The 19,471-nt window shown below is 41.0% G+C and overlaps 1 protein-coding gene across 2 annotated transcripts in view; it reads left to right on the top strand.

The window, feature by feature from the left end:
• rock1 (Rho-associated, coiled-coil containing protein kinase 1) overlaps positions 1–19,471 on the top strand; it is a 224,903-nt gene that overhangs the window by 127,878 nt on the left and 77,554 nt on the right. For both annotated transcript variants that reach the window (XM_078540622.1, XM_078540621.1), the window contains 7 exons: positions 2,296–2,455; positions 6,901–6,967; positions 11,235–11,323; positions 11,538–11,586; positions 12,198–12,333; positions 13,780–13,871; positions 13,959–14,205. In XM_078540622.1, coding sequence (XP_078396748.1) covers positions 2,296–2,455; positions 6,901–6,967; positions 11,235–11,323; positions 11,538–11,586; positions 12,198–12,333; positions 13,780–13,871; positions 13,959–14,205 — 840 coding nt within the window. The remainder of the gene's footprint in view (positions 1–2,295; positions 2,456–6,900; positions 6,968–11,234; positions 11,324–11,537; positions 11,587–12,197; positions 12,334–13,779; positions 13,872–13,958; positions 14,206–19,471) is intronic.

Below are 19,471 nucleotides of genomic sequence, written 5' to 3'. Positions count from 1 at the left end.
TTATGATGGAAGGAATGTCATTGATGTAGCGGCTGAAGATGGCTGGGCCCAGGACACTACCTGAGGAGCTCCTGCAGTTATGACCTGGGACTGAGATGATTGATTTCTTCTTCAGCCATTTCTTGATATCATGTGGAGTCATGTTGAATTAACAGAAGACTGGCAACTGTGATGCTAAGGATCTCAGGAGGAGGCCAAGATGGATCATCCACTCTGCATATATGGCTGAAGATTGTTGCAGATGCTTCAGCCTTGTCTTTTGTATTGATATGCTGGGCACCCCCATCATTGAGGATGGGATTATTTGTGAGCCTCCTCCTCCAGTGTTGTTTAACTGTCCACCACCATTCACAACTGGATGTGGCAGGACTGCAGAGCTTAGATCTGATCCGTTGGTTGTGGGATCGCTTAGCTCTGCCTATTGCATGCTGCTTCTGCTGTTTGGCACGCAAGTAGTCCTGTGTTGTAGCTTCACCAGGTTGACACCTCATTTTTAGATTTGGCTGGTGCAGCTCCTGGCATGTCCTCCTGTGTGCTTCATTGAACCAGGATTGATCACCAGGTTTGATGGCAATGGTAGCGTGGGGGTTATGCCAGGCCATGAGGTTACAGATTGTGGTTGTATACAGTTCTGCTGCTGATGGCCCACAACACTTCAGTTTTGAGTTGCTAGATCTGTTCGAAATCTATCCCATTTAACACGATGGAGGGTATCCTCAATGGAAGGACTGTGCAGTGGTCACTCCTACCAGTACTGTAATGGACAGATACAACTGAGGCAGGTAGATTGGTAGGTTTTTCCCCTTTGTTGATTCCCTCGTCACCTACCGCTGACCTAGTCTAGCAGATATGTCCTTTAAGACTTGGCCAGCTCGGTCATTAGTGGTGATACTGAGCCACTCCTGGTGATGGACATTGAAGTCCCCCAACCAGAGCACATTCTGTGCCCAAGCCACCTGCAGTGCTTCCTCCAAGCGGTGTTCAACGTGGAGGTACTGATTCATCAGCTGAGGGAGGGCGGTACGTGGTAATCAGCAGGAGGTTTCCTTGCCCGTTTTTGACCTGATGCCATGAGACTTCATGGGTTCTGGAGTCAATGTTGAGAACTCCCAGGGCAACCCTCTCCTGACTGTATACCACTGTGCCAGCACCTCTGGTGGGTCTGTCATGTCGGTGAGCAAGGGCGTACCCAGGGGTGGTGAATTGTGGCGTCTGAGACATTGTCTGTAAGGTTTGATTCCGTGATTATGACTATGTCAGGCTGTTGCTTGACTAGTCTATGAGACAGCTCTCCCAGTTTTGGCACTAGTCTCCAGATGTTAGTAGGGAGGACTTTGCAGGGTCATCAGGGCTGAGTTTGCTGTTGCCGTTTCCAGTGCCTAGGTTGCTGCTGGGTAATCCATCCAGTTTAATTCCTTTTAGTCACCTTTGTAGCGGTTTGATGCAACTGAATGGCTTGCTGGGTCATTTCAGAGGGCATTTAAGAGTCAACCACATTGCTGTGGGTCTGGAGTCACATGCAAGCCTGACCTAGTAAGGATGGCAGATTTCCAGCACAAATTGTTGAGAGACCAGGGATTAGGAAATTTGGCTGCCCATTTACACAAATCAGTAAAATTTGGTGTATGGGTGCAAATTGTAATCAAAAAGGCTAACGAAACATTGGGATTTATCTCAAGGGGGTTATAATATAAAAGTGAACAAGTGATGCTTTGCATACAGAGTTTTGACCAGACCCTATCTGACCTACTACATTCAGTTTTTGGCATTGAACCTCAGGACAGGTATATTGGGGTGGCTCTTATACAGTGCAGATTAACCGGAATTGCATCAGGGCTTAAAGGGTTACCTTGCGGACATGGGTTTATTTTCTTGAGTTTAGGAGGTTGAGGGGTCATCTAATCAAGGTCTTTAGATTGATAAACAGGATTTGATAAGTTGGTTACTGAAAAACTATTTCCTCTGGTTGGGAAATCCAGAACAAGCAGATAATCTTCATTTTAGAGCTGTGCCATTTAGGAGTGAAATCAGGAAGCACTTTTTTTTTCCATATGAATGGTAATAAAATTCTGGAACCTTCTCCCTCAAAAGCCTGTGGATGCTTGGTCATTTTAAATTTCCAAGAGTGAGGTAGGTAGAATTTTATTAGACAAGAGTGTTAAAGGATCTTAGGAGAGTATGCATCAACCATGTTTTAATTAAATGGCACAACTGGCTTGAGGCATTGAATGTCATTCTTCTGATCTTATGTTCCAGTGTTTAATGCAATTAATTCACATCTGTGTTTCATTATAGCTTCTGCACCGGTTGTGCCTGAGCTAAGCAGTGACATCGACACTAGCAATTTTGATGAGCTGGAAGAAGATAAAGGCGAGGAAGAAACATTTCCTATACCAAAGGCCTTTGTTGGCAACCAGTTACCTTTTGTAGGCTTTACATACTACAGAGATTATAAGTGAGTACAGTCAAGTTGAAATACATCTTACTTTAAAAGAAAGCAAAGCTCCCTGAAACATAACATGTCACCTTATTAATAATGGAACATGAACTTAGAAAAACAAACGCAAAGCCTAAGTGAACTACTACTCATTCTCACTGACCAACCTCCACCTAAATTCCCTGTGCACACTCCTCTGCCTTTTGTGCTGCCTGTCCTCACTTAACCTCACCTATGACATAATTTCCCGCATTCAGCTACACCGTGACCATTTCATCTTGTAGTCTTTCACCTCTGCAATCTCAGTCATTGACATGGCACTAGCCCCTCCACCTCAGTGCCCTATCTCCACCTCCAGAAAAACTTATTCTCCCACCTCCTACCTCAGCAATGTGCTCCTTAGCTGCATATGTCATGACACTATTATTGTTAATATGCTCAGCAGTTGTCTTACCTTTGCGCCCTTGCCTCACTGCCACTCATCCCCACTTCTTCACAGATACAATTCCCATCTTGGTACCCAAAAATCCCATTATTTCCCTGTCTTACAAAAATGTAATCATCACCCTCTTTTGAAAAAAGACATTCCTAGCTCATCATGTCTCGAGCTGTCAGCTCATTTCTAGTCTCCCTTTGCTCACGAAGTTCTCTGAACACATTTTCCCCCGCCAAACTCCGGACTTAACATTTCTCAAAACATGAAATTATGAGAGGCCTAGGTAGAGTAAATAGGGACTACGTATTTATCATAAGAGGGGTCAAAAACCAGGGGGCATAGATTTAAAGTAATTGGTCAAAATAGTTGCTTGGTAATACAGAACTTGAGTAAAGGCTACCACGATCAGGCCATTGCCTGTTGTGCCCATACTCACCAATGGGCCTTATGCGCCATTTTCGGACCTGAAATGTGCCCAGTCTACCTCAAATTACCCTGGAATTGCAAGTTATCTCAAAAAATGAGCAACAGGTGAAGCTAGCCAATTTATGCTGCTACTATGCAGTAGCAATATGAATGGTATTCTCCATTAACAGAATACTGCTGTCAAGCCAAAAAGATGTTCTCCATGTCACACAAATGAGTAACGTGATACGTGAATTTCAGTGCCGGTGCAATGCCAGGTACGTAGGCTCTACGTTCCAATGACCGGCAGATATTATCAGACAGCATGTCCTTTCGGCTATTAACAATAAGCAGAGTACAGACCATACTTAACCAGCCCGTGCTTGAAAAACTCATTAAACATGATTCTGTGATTGGACAGCACCTGCTGAACAATCCCCAGTGTACTAAGAATTACACTAGCAACCAATTTAAGTTTATCAGTCGGGCTCGCAATATGGCTCACTTACATGTGCTAGAAGGTACATATATTCACACGTAGGGACATGTTCTGTGCAGGCAAAAGGAACATGTCCAGGCATTGTGCCTGGACAATAGTACCCTGGTGCCTTCCCCATGGCGATACCTCGGCCAATCAGAGTTGACTTGCCAACCAATAAGTACCCTTTTCTCAAGCAGCATAAATTGTTGCTCCCTTTAAAATTTGGCATTCTTGCATCTGTCTTGATGAGTGCAAGATGAGAAACTTTGACAGCATCTCTCTTTTCTCAGCAATAATTGGTAGAATGATTAGAGGGGAGATGAGGAAACATTTTTCACCTAGAGGGTATTAGGAATCTGGAATTCTCACCCTGAAAGGGTGGTAGAAGCAGAAATCCTCACCACGCTTAAAAAGTACATGGATGTCTATTTGAAGAGCCATGACCTGCAGGGCCCCAATCTAGTCTAGGAAGGTGGAATTAGGCTGGATAGCCTTTTGTTGACTGGCAAAGACAGGGTGGGCCAAATGGCTTCTTTCTGTGCCGTAAATTTTTAATGATTACTGTGATTCTACTCTTTTCTTTCAATCCAGTTTCTGACCACCTTGGTCAGAAAGTCATGAATGATATTATCTATGGTTACATGACAGCTCATTATCCTACTAACATGGTGATTAAGCTGTCTTCCCCTCAAGTTCCTCTCCATATTCAGCTCTGCAGGACTGTTTTTCATGGTTCTACACCCCACCCGTCCCAAGCCAGAACATTCCCACCAATGATTTCTCCTTCTACCCTCATGTTCACAGCTCCTTTGCCATTAACTTCAGCTTGCTCTTCTCTCCACCCCCAAAGGTCTCATTCACATTGAACAATATAGTGCACTGCATCAGTGTTCTGTTTGACTCCAATCTGAGCTTAAAACCCCAAGCTATTTTGGTCTCCTTATTTAAGGGCGGATGTAAATGCCTTGGAGGTGGTTCAGAGGAGGTTTACTAGATTGACACTTGGAATGAGTGGGTTATCTTATGAGGAAAGCTTAGACAGACTGGGATTGTTTCCACTGGAGTTTAGAAGAGCGAGGGGTGACTTGATTGAAGTACGTAAGATTCTGAATGATATTGACAAGGTGGACATGGAAAGAATGTTTCCTCTTGTGGATGAGTCCAGAACTAGGGGGGCACTGTTTTAAAACTAGAGGTTGCCTTTTTAGGACAGAGATGAGAAATTTTTTCTCTTGAGAGTTGTGAGACTTTGGAATTTTCTGCCTCTGAAGGTGGCGTAGGCGGGGCCATTGAATATTTTTAAGGCAGAGGTAGATAGATTCTTGTTAGGCAAGGGAATGAAAGATTATTGGATAAAAGCAAAAAACTGCGGATGCTGGAAATCCAAAACAAAAACAAAAATACCTGGAAAAACTCAGCAGGTCTGGCAGTATCTGTGGAGAGGAACACAGTTAACGTTTCGAGTCCAAATGACCCTTCAACAGAACTAAGTAAAAATAGAAGAGAGGTGAAATATAAGCTGGTTTAAAGGGGTTGGGGGGGGGGGTGGGGGGGACAAGTAGAGCTGGATAGAGGGCCAGTGATAGGTGGAGATAACCAAAAGATGTCACAGACAAAAGGACAAAGAGGTGTTGAAGGTGGTGATATTATCTAAGGAATGTGCTAATTAAGGGTAGAAAGCATGACAAGCAAGGTACAGATAGCCCTAGTGGGGGTGGGATAGGGGTGAAGGAACCGAAAGATTGAAAGATTATCGGAGGTGGGTGGGAACGTGGAATTCGAAACACAAACAGATCAGCGATGATCTTATTGAATGGCGGAGCAGGCTTGAGGGTATGAATGGCCTACTTCTCCTATTTCGTATACTCATGCATATCTCCAAATTAGCAACTGCAAAGGCACAAATATGCACTCACTTTGTGACTGCTGACATCCTTATGCATACTTTTATTGCCTGTTGACTTTAACTCTCCAGCAGTGCCCTGATGTCTAACACTTCCAAACTCATGTCACTCTTGTTCCACACTGTTTACTTGAAACAACATTCCATCCTCACTAACGTGTACTGCCTCACTGTCCCCCTATTTCAACTACAAGCATTAACATAGCATCACCCATCCTACTTGAACAACCTCCCCAGACTCAAATCCCCTGCTTTGTCCTCTTTACCTCTTAATCTGGAGTGTTCTGCATTTCCCATTTATTCCGTTCAGTCGGGAATGGCAGAAACTTCCACTGTTGTATCATTTCGTGCTACAACTCTTTCTATAGGGTAAAAATTGGTTCACATTGTGACTGTTTTCCAGGCCGAAAACTGAGGCAAAAAAGCAACAACTTTGCTGTGCCACATCATGTGTTCCAAACATACCTGAAATATGTCTGGTTCAATGTTAGGTCGGGCAGTTTTTCAGGGGTCCCTGGCAGCTGCCTAAAACAGGCCTTGGGCTGCTTGCATATGTTAGAGGGGCCTAGCACATGTCTTAGGACTCTCTCCTGAAATTGGACTGCATTGAGACTGTTTCAGTTTTCCTGCAGTGGGTATGGCCTAACAAATGGACCACCAACAAAGAGTGCTGTGAAGTGCTCCTGTGAGGCAAGCATGCCAAATTGGTTTCTGAAATAACAAACGTTCCCCTTCATCTGTGCGAATCCCTCTTTTATAGCTTTTTGCTTCTCTCTCTCCTTTTAAAAACTTACTCAAAACCTGTCTCTTAAACCAAGATTTAGGTCACCACCTCTAATTATTTTACTCTGCTCAGCAACTTGGGATGTTTTCTATGTTGAATTGTTATAAATACAAGTTATATGTTAACCCTTAGATGGCAACTTCCATGATTTCCCATGTTACTTAAACATCCTACACCTTCTTGCATTTTTATATTCTGGCCTTTTCTGATTTATATCATACATGAATGCATTCTCTCATTTGGTATTATGACAGAATAAGCAGATCTAAGTGTCATTAGGTGGACTTTGTACCATCTCAAGATATCATTAAAATTGTTATAAACAGCAGTTTGTTTGAATGAAGCTGGTCAAGTATAATTTGATTTTTAGTATTAACTGTTTTAACGTAACATTTTATTGAGAAGGGTTTGAAATGCTTCTATAAATTCTTCAGTATTTTCATTCTCTTTATAGGAACTCATCTGGTACCTCTAGACAAGCCAGTGACTGTAGATCTAATTCAACTGTAGACAATAGTCAAGTAAGGATTTTATGTTATTGTTTTCAGATTATAATATTTGAATAATGTGTAAGAAAAAGGCATGATTGTTTGTGTAGCCATCCTAAATTGCATTGCTATCTGCAATCCAGAAGACAAACTTCTTTTTTGCAAATGGTTTGTTACTAAAATATGAACTCTTACATAAGAACTAGGAGCAGGAGTAGGCAATTCAGCCCCTCAAGCCTGCCCCACCATTCATTATGATCATGGCTGATCTCATTTCGGCTTCAACTCCAATTTCCCACCCTTTCCCCATAACCTTTCAACCCATTACTAATTAAAAATCTGTCTATCTCCTCCTTAAATTTATTCAGCGCCCCGGCATCCATTGCACTCTGAGGTAGTGAATTCCACAGATTCACGACCCTTTGAGAAAAGTAATTCCTCCTCATCTCTGATTTAAATCTACCACCCCTTAGCCTAAAACTATGGCCTCTTGTTCTAGAATGCCCTAGAAGGGGAAACATCCGCTCCACGTCTACTTTGTCTATCCCCTTTAGCACCTTATACACCTCAATTTGATCTCCTCTCATCCTTCTAAACTCTAGCGAGTATAGGCCTAAGCTACTCAATCTCTCCTCATAAGACAAGCCCTGCATCTCTGGAATCAATCTAGTGAACCTCCCCTGAACTGCCTCCAGTGCAACTACATCCTTCCTCAAGTAAGGGGACCAAACTATGCACAGTACTCCAGGTGCGGTCTCACCAATGCCTTGTACAGTTGCAACAACACTTCCCTATTTTGTTTTGAGACTCTTGTCTCAAAACATTCTGTATGAAATAAATAATTTGTATTTTTGGAGAGGAGTGGAGGGAACAGAATGAGAAACTGCATTTTCTCAATGCTTGCTTCAAGATTTTCTTTCAGGTGGCTTTACAAACTTTCCAAAACCTAAGAAGAGAGTTGTGATGTAGGCTTACGGCATTTAAAAAGGAAGATTTATGATAAGAGTAATGAAGAATGTAAAATGTGTAGTGGGGATGTGAATATGGAGATTAGGAGGATAAAGGCTAACAAATAATTAAAAAGAAATATTAAGGCCCTTGGTAAGAATAAAATCAGTAGTTGGGATAGAACTGCTTAGGAATGAAGGGGGAAATCTAATTCTGGAGGACAAAGGTATAGAAAGCTGTTTGATAATAGGAAACTAAGGATTCATATTAATGATATTGCTAAGTTTAGAACAAGATGGAAGTGTGTACCTCAGAAGCTGGTGCTGGACCCACTTTTGTTGCTGATACATGATTTGGTTTTGGACATGGGGAGCGCAATATCAAAGCAAAAAAGACTCGCATTTATATAGTGCTTTTCATGACCATGGGACATTTCAGAGCACTTTACAGCTAATGAAGTACTTTTGACGTGTAGTCACTGTTGTGACGTAGGAAACATAGCAACCAATTTACACAGCAAACCCTCACAAACAGCACAGTGATAATGAGCAGATAATCTGATTTTGTGATGTTGCGTTATGATATGGCAGGTGATATTTGCTAGGCTGACCAAATCCGCAGGGGAAACTTGGCCATGCTATCACAATGATTTTGCAATTTGTTTTTATTACGTGTACTGAAATTGGAAATAATGAGTCCACTACCACCTTTAGAGATTTTAAAGATTAAATTAAAACATTTATTAACAAAAGAACAACAAACTTAAACACACACGATATTACAGTTACACAGTTATAATAGTTCCCAAAATTTCTATTTAACCAGACTCCCAACTACACACCCCCTTTAAGGCAACAGTCCAAATAGGTTCCAAATTTATAAAGTAATCCAGCAATTTTACTACAAGCACCCACTGGACAATGTAAAAGAATTTTAACATCCTTGGTTACTGGAGCAGCAAACTTCTTCAGGGTGGCTAGTGGCTTTTTCTTTCAGTCTGTTTCAGACAGTCACCTTTCAAGATCTCACATGGCCACACCTCACTCAGCCTTCCACCCTTCTTTAAATACATTTTGTGTCTTTTGATTTATAAATCCCATTGTTTCAACTTGCTTTTAGAAGCTACTTTTCCTAGAATATAAAAATCTTTCATGTTATCATTATGGCCAATACTTATGGGAAAAATAAACATAATCTCTTGCCTTACATATCTTGCCAGTTGTAAACATCTTCCATGTCTCTTTGAAAATCAAACACTTCTCCACATATCTAAAAATGCAAATTTCATTCATGCTGTCTCTCCCGAGACTTCACCCTAGCTTTACGTTTCTACATTTCAAGCGCCTGTTTTATACCTCACTTCTTTGATAATTTAAACCTTGCAGTCTAATTATCTCTAGTTTAATTAAATTAGCCACACACACAACTATACATACACACACAAGTCTGCTTTAAAATATCCCACAATAATATTAAGAAAATATGATAATTTCCTGACATGTTGATTAAGGATAAATATTAGCCATGACACCGGGAATAACTCCACCCCTGCTCTTCTTGAAATGGTACTATAGGATCTTTTACACCCACCTGAGCAGCCAGCAGTCCCTCAGAACTGCATTGGAGTGTCAGCCTTGATTTGTGCTCAAGCCCCAGAATGGGACTTGAACCCAGAACAATGTGTTCATCATCATTGGTGAGAGTGTGATCAACTGAGCCACATTAAAGTGCAATGTCTCCAATGTTGTATTGAGGATGAATTGGCTCAGCAAGTTTATTCACTGAATACCTAAGCTATATGAATCGGAATATCTTAGCTTTGATTCGACCCACAGATGATTTAATCCAAACAGCAATAGGAACACCACAGTTGTCATAGTAATCCTGGTTTAGAGAGGAGGAAAGTTGCCCAGGGTTTTTGCTGATGATTGCTTTCCAGTAATCCTACTGTGTGTGCATTCATATTATATGGCAAAGCTATTAAATTTGACTATGACATTAGGAAGTGCTTCATACAAAGGGATCAATACCATGCCTCCTCATCAAAGTAATGTGCTGGAACAAGTATCACTGGAATCATTTGGGTGGGAGTTAACTGTTAGAATGGAGAGGCCATAGCTGTCTATCAAAGGATGACTTCATTCATCGGTACTTATGTTTATGGCTTAAAATTCAAAGTTAAATATGTAAATCAATTTTTAAATTATTTATCCCAAACTATAAAGAACCTGAAAAAAAAACCCACCAAAATACGCTTATGTCACTTGGAACCCTAAAAACTACTTCATCTTGGAACAATCCCTCTAAACCATATTTCTCCAGATTAATTTGAACTTAACTTTATATTATTTGCAACCTTCACATTCTATCTGTTATAAGTGAACCACACTGTGAAATTGCTTTAAAGTTACAAAACAATCAGACATGAAAGTGCTACCAGTTGAGCCAAGATGACACTTTGGAAATCTTCTTGTAATAATGCTGTAAGTTATGTATTTTTGTGTGATTTAATGTTAGTGGTGCATGTACCGATAGAATTACAGGTCGTCAGTTATACAAATTAACAGGAGAAGTAAGATTGTGTGGATAAACATTACATACTTCTGCAAAGCATGAAACACACATTGGTATAATTAAAACATTTGATTTTAGCGTTTGAGTTTAAAATGGAAAGTTACAAAATACTTTTAAACAGATGATAGTTGGAACATAAAACATTTCTAAAATGTTTGTTCGTAATGCTAAGTTCAATTAAAAATGCTAGTGGAACTTTGCAAGCAGAAAAGGCCACATTTCAAATCCTTAGTGCCTCTATGTGATCATTGCACATCAGTGCATTATTAAAAGAACTCAGCAACTCTGGCACATTAATGATGAATGAGAATTTATCATAAAACTCTAGCTATTTTCTTCAGGCTAGTTAGTTGATTTTTATCTATGCAGGAACCATAGTCCAATAATTGCTTCAGAGAAGGTGTCTTATGATCATTCACTGCATTCATTACAACAAGATTTCAGAAGTGTCAGCTTGGCTCAATTGGCAACTCTTCCATGTCTGACTGTGGTTGTAAATTCAATCCCCAAATCAAGATGTGACCCATAAGGTAGGTTGATACACTAATGTTGCAGTGAGGATGTCAGGTGAGGTGTTTATATAAATGCAAACCTTTTAGAGAAAATTTTGCACAGTACCTGAATATTGGTAACTACTGTAATATTTATCCACAGCAATTTAAATGTACCCAGTGATGCTATGTATTTCTGTCTTTTGCTGCTTGATATTCAATCTTGGAAATTTTGAAGAAAATAGCTTAATCAATGGGCACTTCACCTTAGCTATCTTGCTTTTAAGGTTGAAGATTTGAAAAAGAAAATTTATGAACTTGAGGAGCAATTACATAATGAAATAAAATTAAAGGATGAATGGGAACAAAAATCCAGGTAAGGCACTGTCATGAACTGTTCATTTTTAATTTGTTGGAGCCTTCTTTTAGGAGTGCAGCACCAAAATCATGTTATGAACATAGATGCATGTCATATTTGAAACTGCAGTACGGATAAAGGTGTTCCCGCAAAGGGTAGTGGGCAAGAATCTGGGCGCACACTGTGTTTTGTTCGTTTTTCTTATGAAAGTCTTCAATGGTTTTGTTTCTAGGTCAGCAAACACCAAGTTAGAGAAAATAACAAAGGAACTGGATGATGAGGTAATTTGCTTTGTATTCAAATTTGTTTATAATTTACTCTATTTCTTACACAAGTATCACCATTATGTTTACGTGAATATATTTCCCATTCACAAAATTTTTAAATAGTTCTGTTAGAAAATTGCACATTTTAAAATGTGATGTATTTGAGTTTTTCAGAACACTTCACCAATGTTACACAATAAATATGAAACTTGCAGTTATTCTTCATTTACAGTTGGAGCATCCAAACTGTAACAATACTGGGTTTTAGAAATATTTGCTGTAGTTTGGATTTGTTTGTCGTATGCAACAAAGTGTGAGTTCTATTCCTGTCAACAAAGTGTGTTAATTCAAAATGTATGATTACTTTTCAATTGAAATATTTTTAAATTCACATACTATTGGATTTTATAGTTTATCTGCATTTTAATATAAAAGAATTTTCAAAAATCTATCTTGAATCACCAGCATCATTAGAAATTGGCATACCAATAGTTTTAGGCTTTTAGAGTGGGTCATACTCACATTCAGAAACTATCATGGCAACTTATTGAATATGATATTTTTCAATGTAGTCAGATCCATCAATCTGATTTTGTTTCTCATTTGAAATTTGGCTTTATCCATAGGGCAATGCACGAAAAAGTTTAGAGGTTAATGTGTCTCAGCTTGAAAAGGAAAAAGTAATGCTACAGCACAAAATTAACGAATACCAAAGGAAAGTGGAGCAAGAGGCCGAAAAGAGGCGAAATTTAGAAAATGAGGGTGAGCTCAATGGCTATACTCTTGCAGTGTCATACTTTTTCTAAAACGTCACTGCCTTCCTTAGTGCAAACTTTGGTCATCAAATGATACAATTGTTAGTTTTGTGCACTGAACTGTATTTTAGCATATTCTTCTTCATCTGTGCCTGTTTGATTAATTATATTGACAATTTAACACCAAACTTATGAAACACTAGAGTGCTTCCCAAGGACATTTGAATATAAGTAGAAAGAAGTTATTCAATGACAGATGAGGAATTTTGGATACCCAACCTTCAATGGGCAGTAGCGAAGATCCATGGGAAAAGCAGGATTTAGTGCTAGAGATTAGAAGAAATGGTTCTTTCCCAGTGGCAGTATTAGTAAACTCCAAATGCTGTGATTCCATTAATAACTAGTTAATAAAAGTTATGTTTGTGTTTCTATTTTTCAAAACTCCCCACAAAAGCAATGAAGCCTGTGTCAGTTAGCTTGGAAGGTGAGAGCTACTGCCCTTGACATCAAGGCTGCATTTGACTGAGTGTGGCATCAAGGAGTCCTGGCAAAACTGGAGTCAATGGGAATTAGGGGGAAAACTCTCAGCTGGTTGGAGTCATACCTCGCACAAAGGAAGATGGTTGTGGTTGTTGGAGGTCAATCATCTCAGTTCCAGGACATCACTGCAGGCGTACCTCAGGATGGTGTCCTAGGCCCAACCATCTTCAGCTGCTTCATCAATGACCTTCCTTCCACCATAAGGTCAGAAGTGCGGATGTTCACTGATGATTGTACAATGTGCCACACCATTCGTGACTCCTTAGATACTGAAGCAGTCCAAGTCCAAACGCAGCAAAACCTGGACTGTATCCAGGCTTGGCCTGACATGTGGCAAGTAACATTCACACCACACAAGTGCCAGGCAATGATGAATGAGGGGGTCAGGAGAGTGGCAGCGAGTGGGAGGGAACAAGGGGGTTAGCAGATGGAAGCGGCTTGTGGGAGAATGAGGGGGTAGGGAGAGGGAAGCAGTGAGGGGTTTGGAAGAGGGGCGTTGAGTGGGAGGAAGTGGGGGGCAGCAAACGAGTTGACAAGAGGGGCAGCAAGTAGGAGGGAGTGAGGGGGCCAGCAGAGGGAAGCGGCAAGTGGAAGGAAGATGGGGCCTGGAGAGGGAAGCAGGGAGAGGGAACGACGGGACGATGAGTGAGGGGTGGGAAGAGATGAGTGGGAGGTGGGAAGCGGAGAGCAGGAGGTAACTACAAAGAGTAGTAAGCAAGTAGTAAGCGCTTTTTCACATTTGCTGATTAAAATCATTGAATCATATAGCATTGAACAAGGTCATTTGTCCTGGATATTTTCTTGAAATTTGTGCCCATTAGAAATTAATTCAATAGAAGATCCCTTGCAGAATGAATTACGTTACATTGATAATGGGGCTGTAACTTTTGATTGTTCACTGGTTTGTCTGTAGTATCTACACAAAAGGAGCAACTTGAGGACTTGAAGAAAATGAGCCAGAATTCTCACATTTCGAATGAGAAAATAGTGCAGTTACAAAAACAAGTAAGTCCTAAACCTATATACTGAAGTTTTTCAAGATCAAAAAAGCAAGGTATGCCTGAAAAATGTAATGCTGTTATTTATTAATAGTTGGAAGAAGCTAATGCCTTACTACGATCTGAATCGGACACAGCAGCAAGGTTACGGAGGAACCAAACTGAATTATCAAAGACCATGAGTCAGTTAGAGACGGTAAATAGTGAACTACAAGAGAGAAACCGAGCTTTAGAAAATGCCAAGCTACAGCTGGAGAAGGATGTTATCCAACAACAATCTGCTTTGGATGCCGAGAGGAGAGTTCGCAGCCATGGCTCAGAAATGATCAGTGATTTGCAAGGTAAGCAACATTTAGAAATTGATAAAAGCAGATTTGGAAATTGATATTTGTTAATGATATGTTGTCATTTGTGATTTTAGGATTATTTCCTTCCTGCTGGCAAGTGGGAAAATTTGTCTCCTCTTCCTCAGACTTCCCTCCCCTCCCCTTCCCTCCTCTCCCCAGAAGAATTATTGTTTGATCAGCACCACCCTATGGTGGCACTGAGGAACTCACTTAAGTAAGAGGCTTCAATCAATCTATGGTGTTGCTCCTTTATGGCACTATGACCTCCATAGAAATTATTGGCCCAGATTTTGCTCTCAGTGGCATTCACCTAGTCGACAGTTGCCCACACACTTTTCACAGCCTTGTCAGTGGAGATTACCCCTCATCCACCATCTGTTTCTGTGTGACATCCTCTGCAGGAGATCTGTGAACAGTAAGGCAACAGCAGGGCTATTCGACCAATCAGATGAAAAATTCCTCACTGAGACACAGACAGCACAAATTTATGATCAGTGGCACCTAATGTTTAGGTTCTGACAGGTGCTGTTTAGGGACCAAAACAGCGCCTGCAGCATGTGCACATTTTGGGGTGAGTCACATCAGATGCCACATGGTGAAGATGTTGGCACATGCGCAGTGAATAGCTGCTGGGAATAGTCAGAGCAGGCAAATTATGATGGGCACTCTAATTTAATGGCAATGGTCCCATTTTCATGCTCTGGCTAACAGTTCCTCTTAACCTCTCACAGCTGAACATTCATTCAACAGCAGGAAGATCCTCCCAGCAAACGCATCAACTGTTTACAGATTAGTTGCTGGTTGATATGTTCTGGTTGTTGCTTCAATTCTATGAGTGTTCAATGCTTTTTATAGTTTAGAGGGAGTGGTTTGGCAGCTCCTGTAAAAGCTTTTGCTGACTTCAAGACCAGTTGTTCCCAGACATGTTGCATTTCCTTTACAATACAGCATGACTTGGCAAATGAACGTAGGGCACTCTGATCAGGACAAGCTTTCGGAAAGGTTTGTGGAGGGTAGAGGGCATATGCCATTCAACAGGAGGCCATTACCAGTCCAGGGTGTTCCTGGAGCTATTCTTCTATCTGAGCCTCAGTGAGGAACAATGTGTGCAAAATCTATGCTTCAGTAAGGACAACTTCACTGAAATCTGCCATCTACTGCAACCTCGGGACCCATCGCCAGTAACTGTCAAAGTGACGGTGAACTTTTATGCCTCTTTGAGGCCAGAGTTGGCAATATTTGCAACAACTCAGTTTGATTCTACTTTGGCATAACAGTGTTGCTGGTGCGCTCTATTCATTGTGCATTAACTACATTTTATTCTCTCTTGCCGGAGAGAAATGCATAGAGAAAGCACATGGCTCCTTTAGGATTGCAGGCCTCCCTATGGTGAAGGGTGCAACTGACTGCAAGCACATCGCTTTCTGAGCACCATATGTCTACTTTGCCCTATAATGAAACCAAAAGGGATTTCACTTCCTCTGCATCCAACTGGTGTATGACCGTAGGCAGAGTGTCATGCAGATCAATGCCTGGTATCCTGCCATCAGTCAGGATGCCTTCATTCTGTGGCGGTCAACTGTGCTATCTGCATTTGAACCACCCCAGCAAACCAAAGGGTGACTACTGGACAACAAGTACTATTCTCTATTAGTCACTAATCTATTCTCATACACTCTCTTTGCCCCTCATCTCTTTTATGGTTTTCCTCCATACTTTCTCCATTCAGCTTGGTTCTCTACTGTTTTATAAACCATACATTTATCAAGGATGCTTTTTCTGTCTTATTTTAACTCTATGATCTTTAGTCATCCAGGGAGCTCCAGCTTTACATGCCCTTCCTTTTCCCCTGATGGAAATGTATCCGCACTGCGGTGGGAGGAGTGCACGAATTATCAAGCCCCACTACTCCGCAGGCCATACCATTAATTTAAATGTTTAATTTTCTCACTGACATGGCCAATTGTGTACCTATACTTCTGGTAGCCAGAAGAAAAGAGATTCTGACCAGGTTTCTTTCAAAAAACTCAATGATAAACAAAGTTTGTTTTAAAATAAGTTAAACAAGTTGCAAGTACTGGTTAACACACAGTTGTAACCGGGAAGCATAACTATCTATCTCTTCCTAAAGAACTCCCCCAGCACACACACACACACACACACAAACAAAGGACAAACAGATAGAATCTCCCAATAGAGATGGGCTTTGGAGGATGGGGGTTATAAAATAAAGGATAAAGGCAGTAGGGTCTCGATGCTGTCAACCTGGAATTCCCTTGTGTGAAGACCATATGTCACTGGTCCCTGCGGATGTCTGGAAGTTCTCACCAACTGGCCTCAGCTCTGCAGGTCCAAATGCAGACTGGTTACACTTGGGTTGATAGCCACACACTATTTTTAGGCAAGGCAGAGAGAGGGAGCCAGGTAGGGTAGCCTTCCTTCCTCAGCTTGTTCCCCAACAAGACTGCCTTCAAAACAAGCAGGTTCCCCTCACCCATGTGATTTCCAGCAAGTTACCAACCTTCCCTTTCAGTTTTTTTATCCATGAATTAAAGTGATTGCAGTTCAAAACAAACAGCCAGATTTTCCTCAAGTACCATAAAGGTCAGGTGATTTCTTGGAAGAGGCCTGCTTGCTGACAGTTCCAAGGTGAACTTATGACCTTTTAAAAAAAAATCCCAGGTTAACATCCAAATGTCCAGATCATGCCATGTCCTTCCATTTTGCAAAAGAAAAATTCAGCCTTGAGATATGATTCTAACACATTGTTCAATTACTGTTTTGCCTGCCAATTTTTGATTCCATTTACCTAATCCAGATCCCACTTCAACTCACCAAAGGTAGTCCTCTTCTTATTAAATATTTTTATGCTCAATTCTTCCTTGTCCTTTTCCTTAATTATTCTGTACCTGGTGGTATTATGATCGCTAATGCTATATAAATGCAAGTTATTGTTCCTCAAATGCTCTTCCACTGAAACATGCTCCACTAGCCCTACATCATTTGCCACAATTGGATCCAGTACCCTTTCCTTCCTCTTTGAGCTGGAAACACACTGATCAAGAAAGTTCTCTTACCGACATTTGGGGAATTCCTCTCCCTCTCTGCCCGTTACGCTGATAGCTCCTCTTTTGTTTCTTAATGCTAACCAAGTAAGGCGTCTTGACTCCTCAATTGCATCCTTTTCTCCAGTGCTGTACTAATTTTGCTGATCAGTTCTTCAACCAATGCCCCTCACTCCTTTTATTTCTTTCCTCTCTTTCCTGATTACCTTGTAGTCAGGAATTGCATTCCCAATCCTCCTCCTCTTTGAGCTAGGTCTCTTATATTGCCATCGTATCAGATACAAAGGAAGGTTTGAAAAATCGGGTCTTTTTCCTTTGGAGTAACACAAATTTAATGACAATATAATAGAAGCCTTTAAAATTATGAATGGATGGCACAAGGCAAACAGAAGCAGACTGTGTCCAGTAATTGAAGGGATAAGAATGAGAGGCTCCAGATACAGAATTAAATGTAAGATATTTGGAACAGATACTTTATTTGGTAAGATAACCCTATTTCGTTGACATTCAGGTACAATAAAGAAGCTATAACACAACTGGATATATACTCTAGACCACAAAATACTTTAGGCCACAAAATAGTCAGGAGGAGATGGAGAAGCCAATGCACCAGCAGGTGATAGAAAAATGCAAGAACTACGGAGTAGTGATAATGTGGGACTTCAATATCCTAATATAGATTGGGATCGTAACAGTGTAAAGAACAAAGATGGGGAAGAATTGCTGAAATGTGTGCAGGAGAATTTTCTTGGTCATTGTTTTTCCAGCTCAATGAGGAAGGAAACAATGCTGGATCTAGCTCTGGGGAATGAAGTGGAGCATGTTGCAGTAGGAGAGTATTGGGAACAGTGATCACAACAATGTAGGAGATATTCCTTTGCCCATAGAGTTCTAAGGCTGTGGAATTCACGCAGTGTTGGTGGTTAGGGCAGAATTTATGTCATCATTCAAAATTATGGTATGGTTAAGGAAAGGGCATTGAAGCAATATAACAAACAAAATGGGTAAATGTGGTCAGAACTATTTACTTGCAGAGGGTAAATGCTAACATGACTGGTTGGGCCTAGTGGCCTGTTTCTGTGTTGTAACTTCTATGTATTTATATAACAGTTCTGATCTCCAACTAGTAATAACTTAGTTATTTATTTATTTTTTATAATTTCATGGAATGTGAACATTGCTGGCAAGATCAGGATTTCTTGCCCATCCCTAATTGCCCTTGAGAAGGAGGTGATGAGTCGTCTCCTTGATCTGCAGTGGTTCATCGGGTATAGGTACACCCACAGTGCTGTTAAGAAGGAAGTTCCAGGACTTTGACCTGGCAACAATGAAGGAACGTCAATGTAGTTCCAAGTCAGGGTGGTGTGTGACTAGGAGGGGAACTTGCAGGCAGTGATATTCCCATTCATCTGTTGCACTTAACCGCCATGGAAGATGCTGCAGTGCATCTTGTATATGCTACACACTGCTTACGCTGTGCTTCGGAGCTGGAGGAAGAGAATGTTTGAGGTTTTGGATGAGGTACTGATAAGCGAGCTGCTTTGTCCTGGATGGTGTCCAGCTTCTTGTGTGTTGTTAGAGCCACATTCATCCAGGCAAGTGGAGAGTATTCTATCACACTACTGACTTGTGCCTTGTAGACGTTGGACAGGCTTTGAGGAATCAGGAGGTGAATTACTTGCCACAGATTTCCCAGCCCCTGACCTGCTCTTGTAGTCGCAGTATTTTTATGGCTAGTCTATGGAAACCCCTAGGATTATACAGAGGTCATTCCTAATCTTTTTTCACTCTTAGTGATAATTTTACAGATGTAAAATGAGGTCTAAGCTTACAATACTGCCAAAACAAAATTCTGGCAATAGTACTGAAGACTTCCAAAGCTAGCGACACCCCAAACCAAGCTGCTCTAGTCCAGCTGTAACACTGGCATCTACTTGGCAATATGGAAAATTGTCCAGGTATGTCCAGTCCTCAAAAAATAGGACAAAACCAACCCTGCCAATTACCGCAGCACCAGTCTACTCTCGGTCATCAGCAAAATTATGGAAGGAGTCGTTGGTGATGCCAACAAGTAGCACTTATTCAGAAATAACCTGCTCACTGTTGCTCAGTTTGGGTTCTGCCAGAGCCACCCAGTTCCTGACCTCATTGTAGCCTTGGTCCAAACATGAACAAAAGAGCTGAACTGAGAGGTG

Source organism: Cetorhinus maximus, chromosome 4 (genome assembly GCF_964194155.1).
Source record: "Cetorhinus maximus chromosome 4, sCetMax3.hap1.1, whole genome shotgun sequence".
Lineage (NCBI taxonomy): Eukaryota > Metazoa > Chordata > Chondrichthyes > Lamniformes > Cetorhinidae > Cetorhinus > Cetorhinus maximus.
This window is presented reverse-complemented; position numbering and strand designations above follow the sequence as displayed.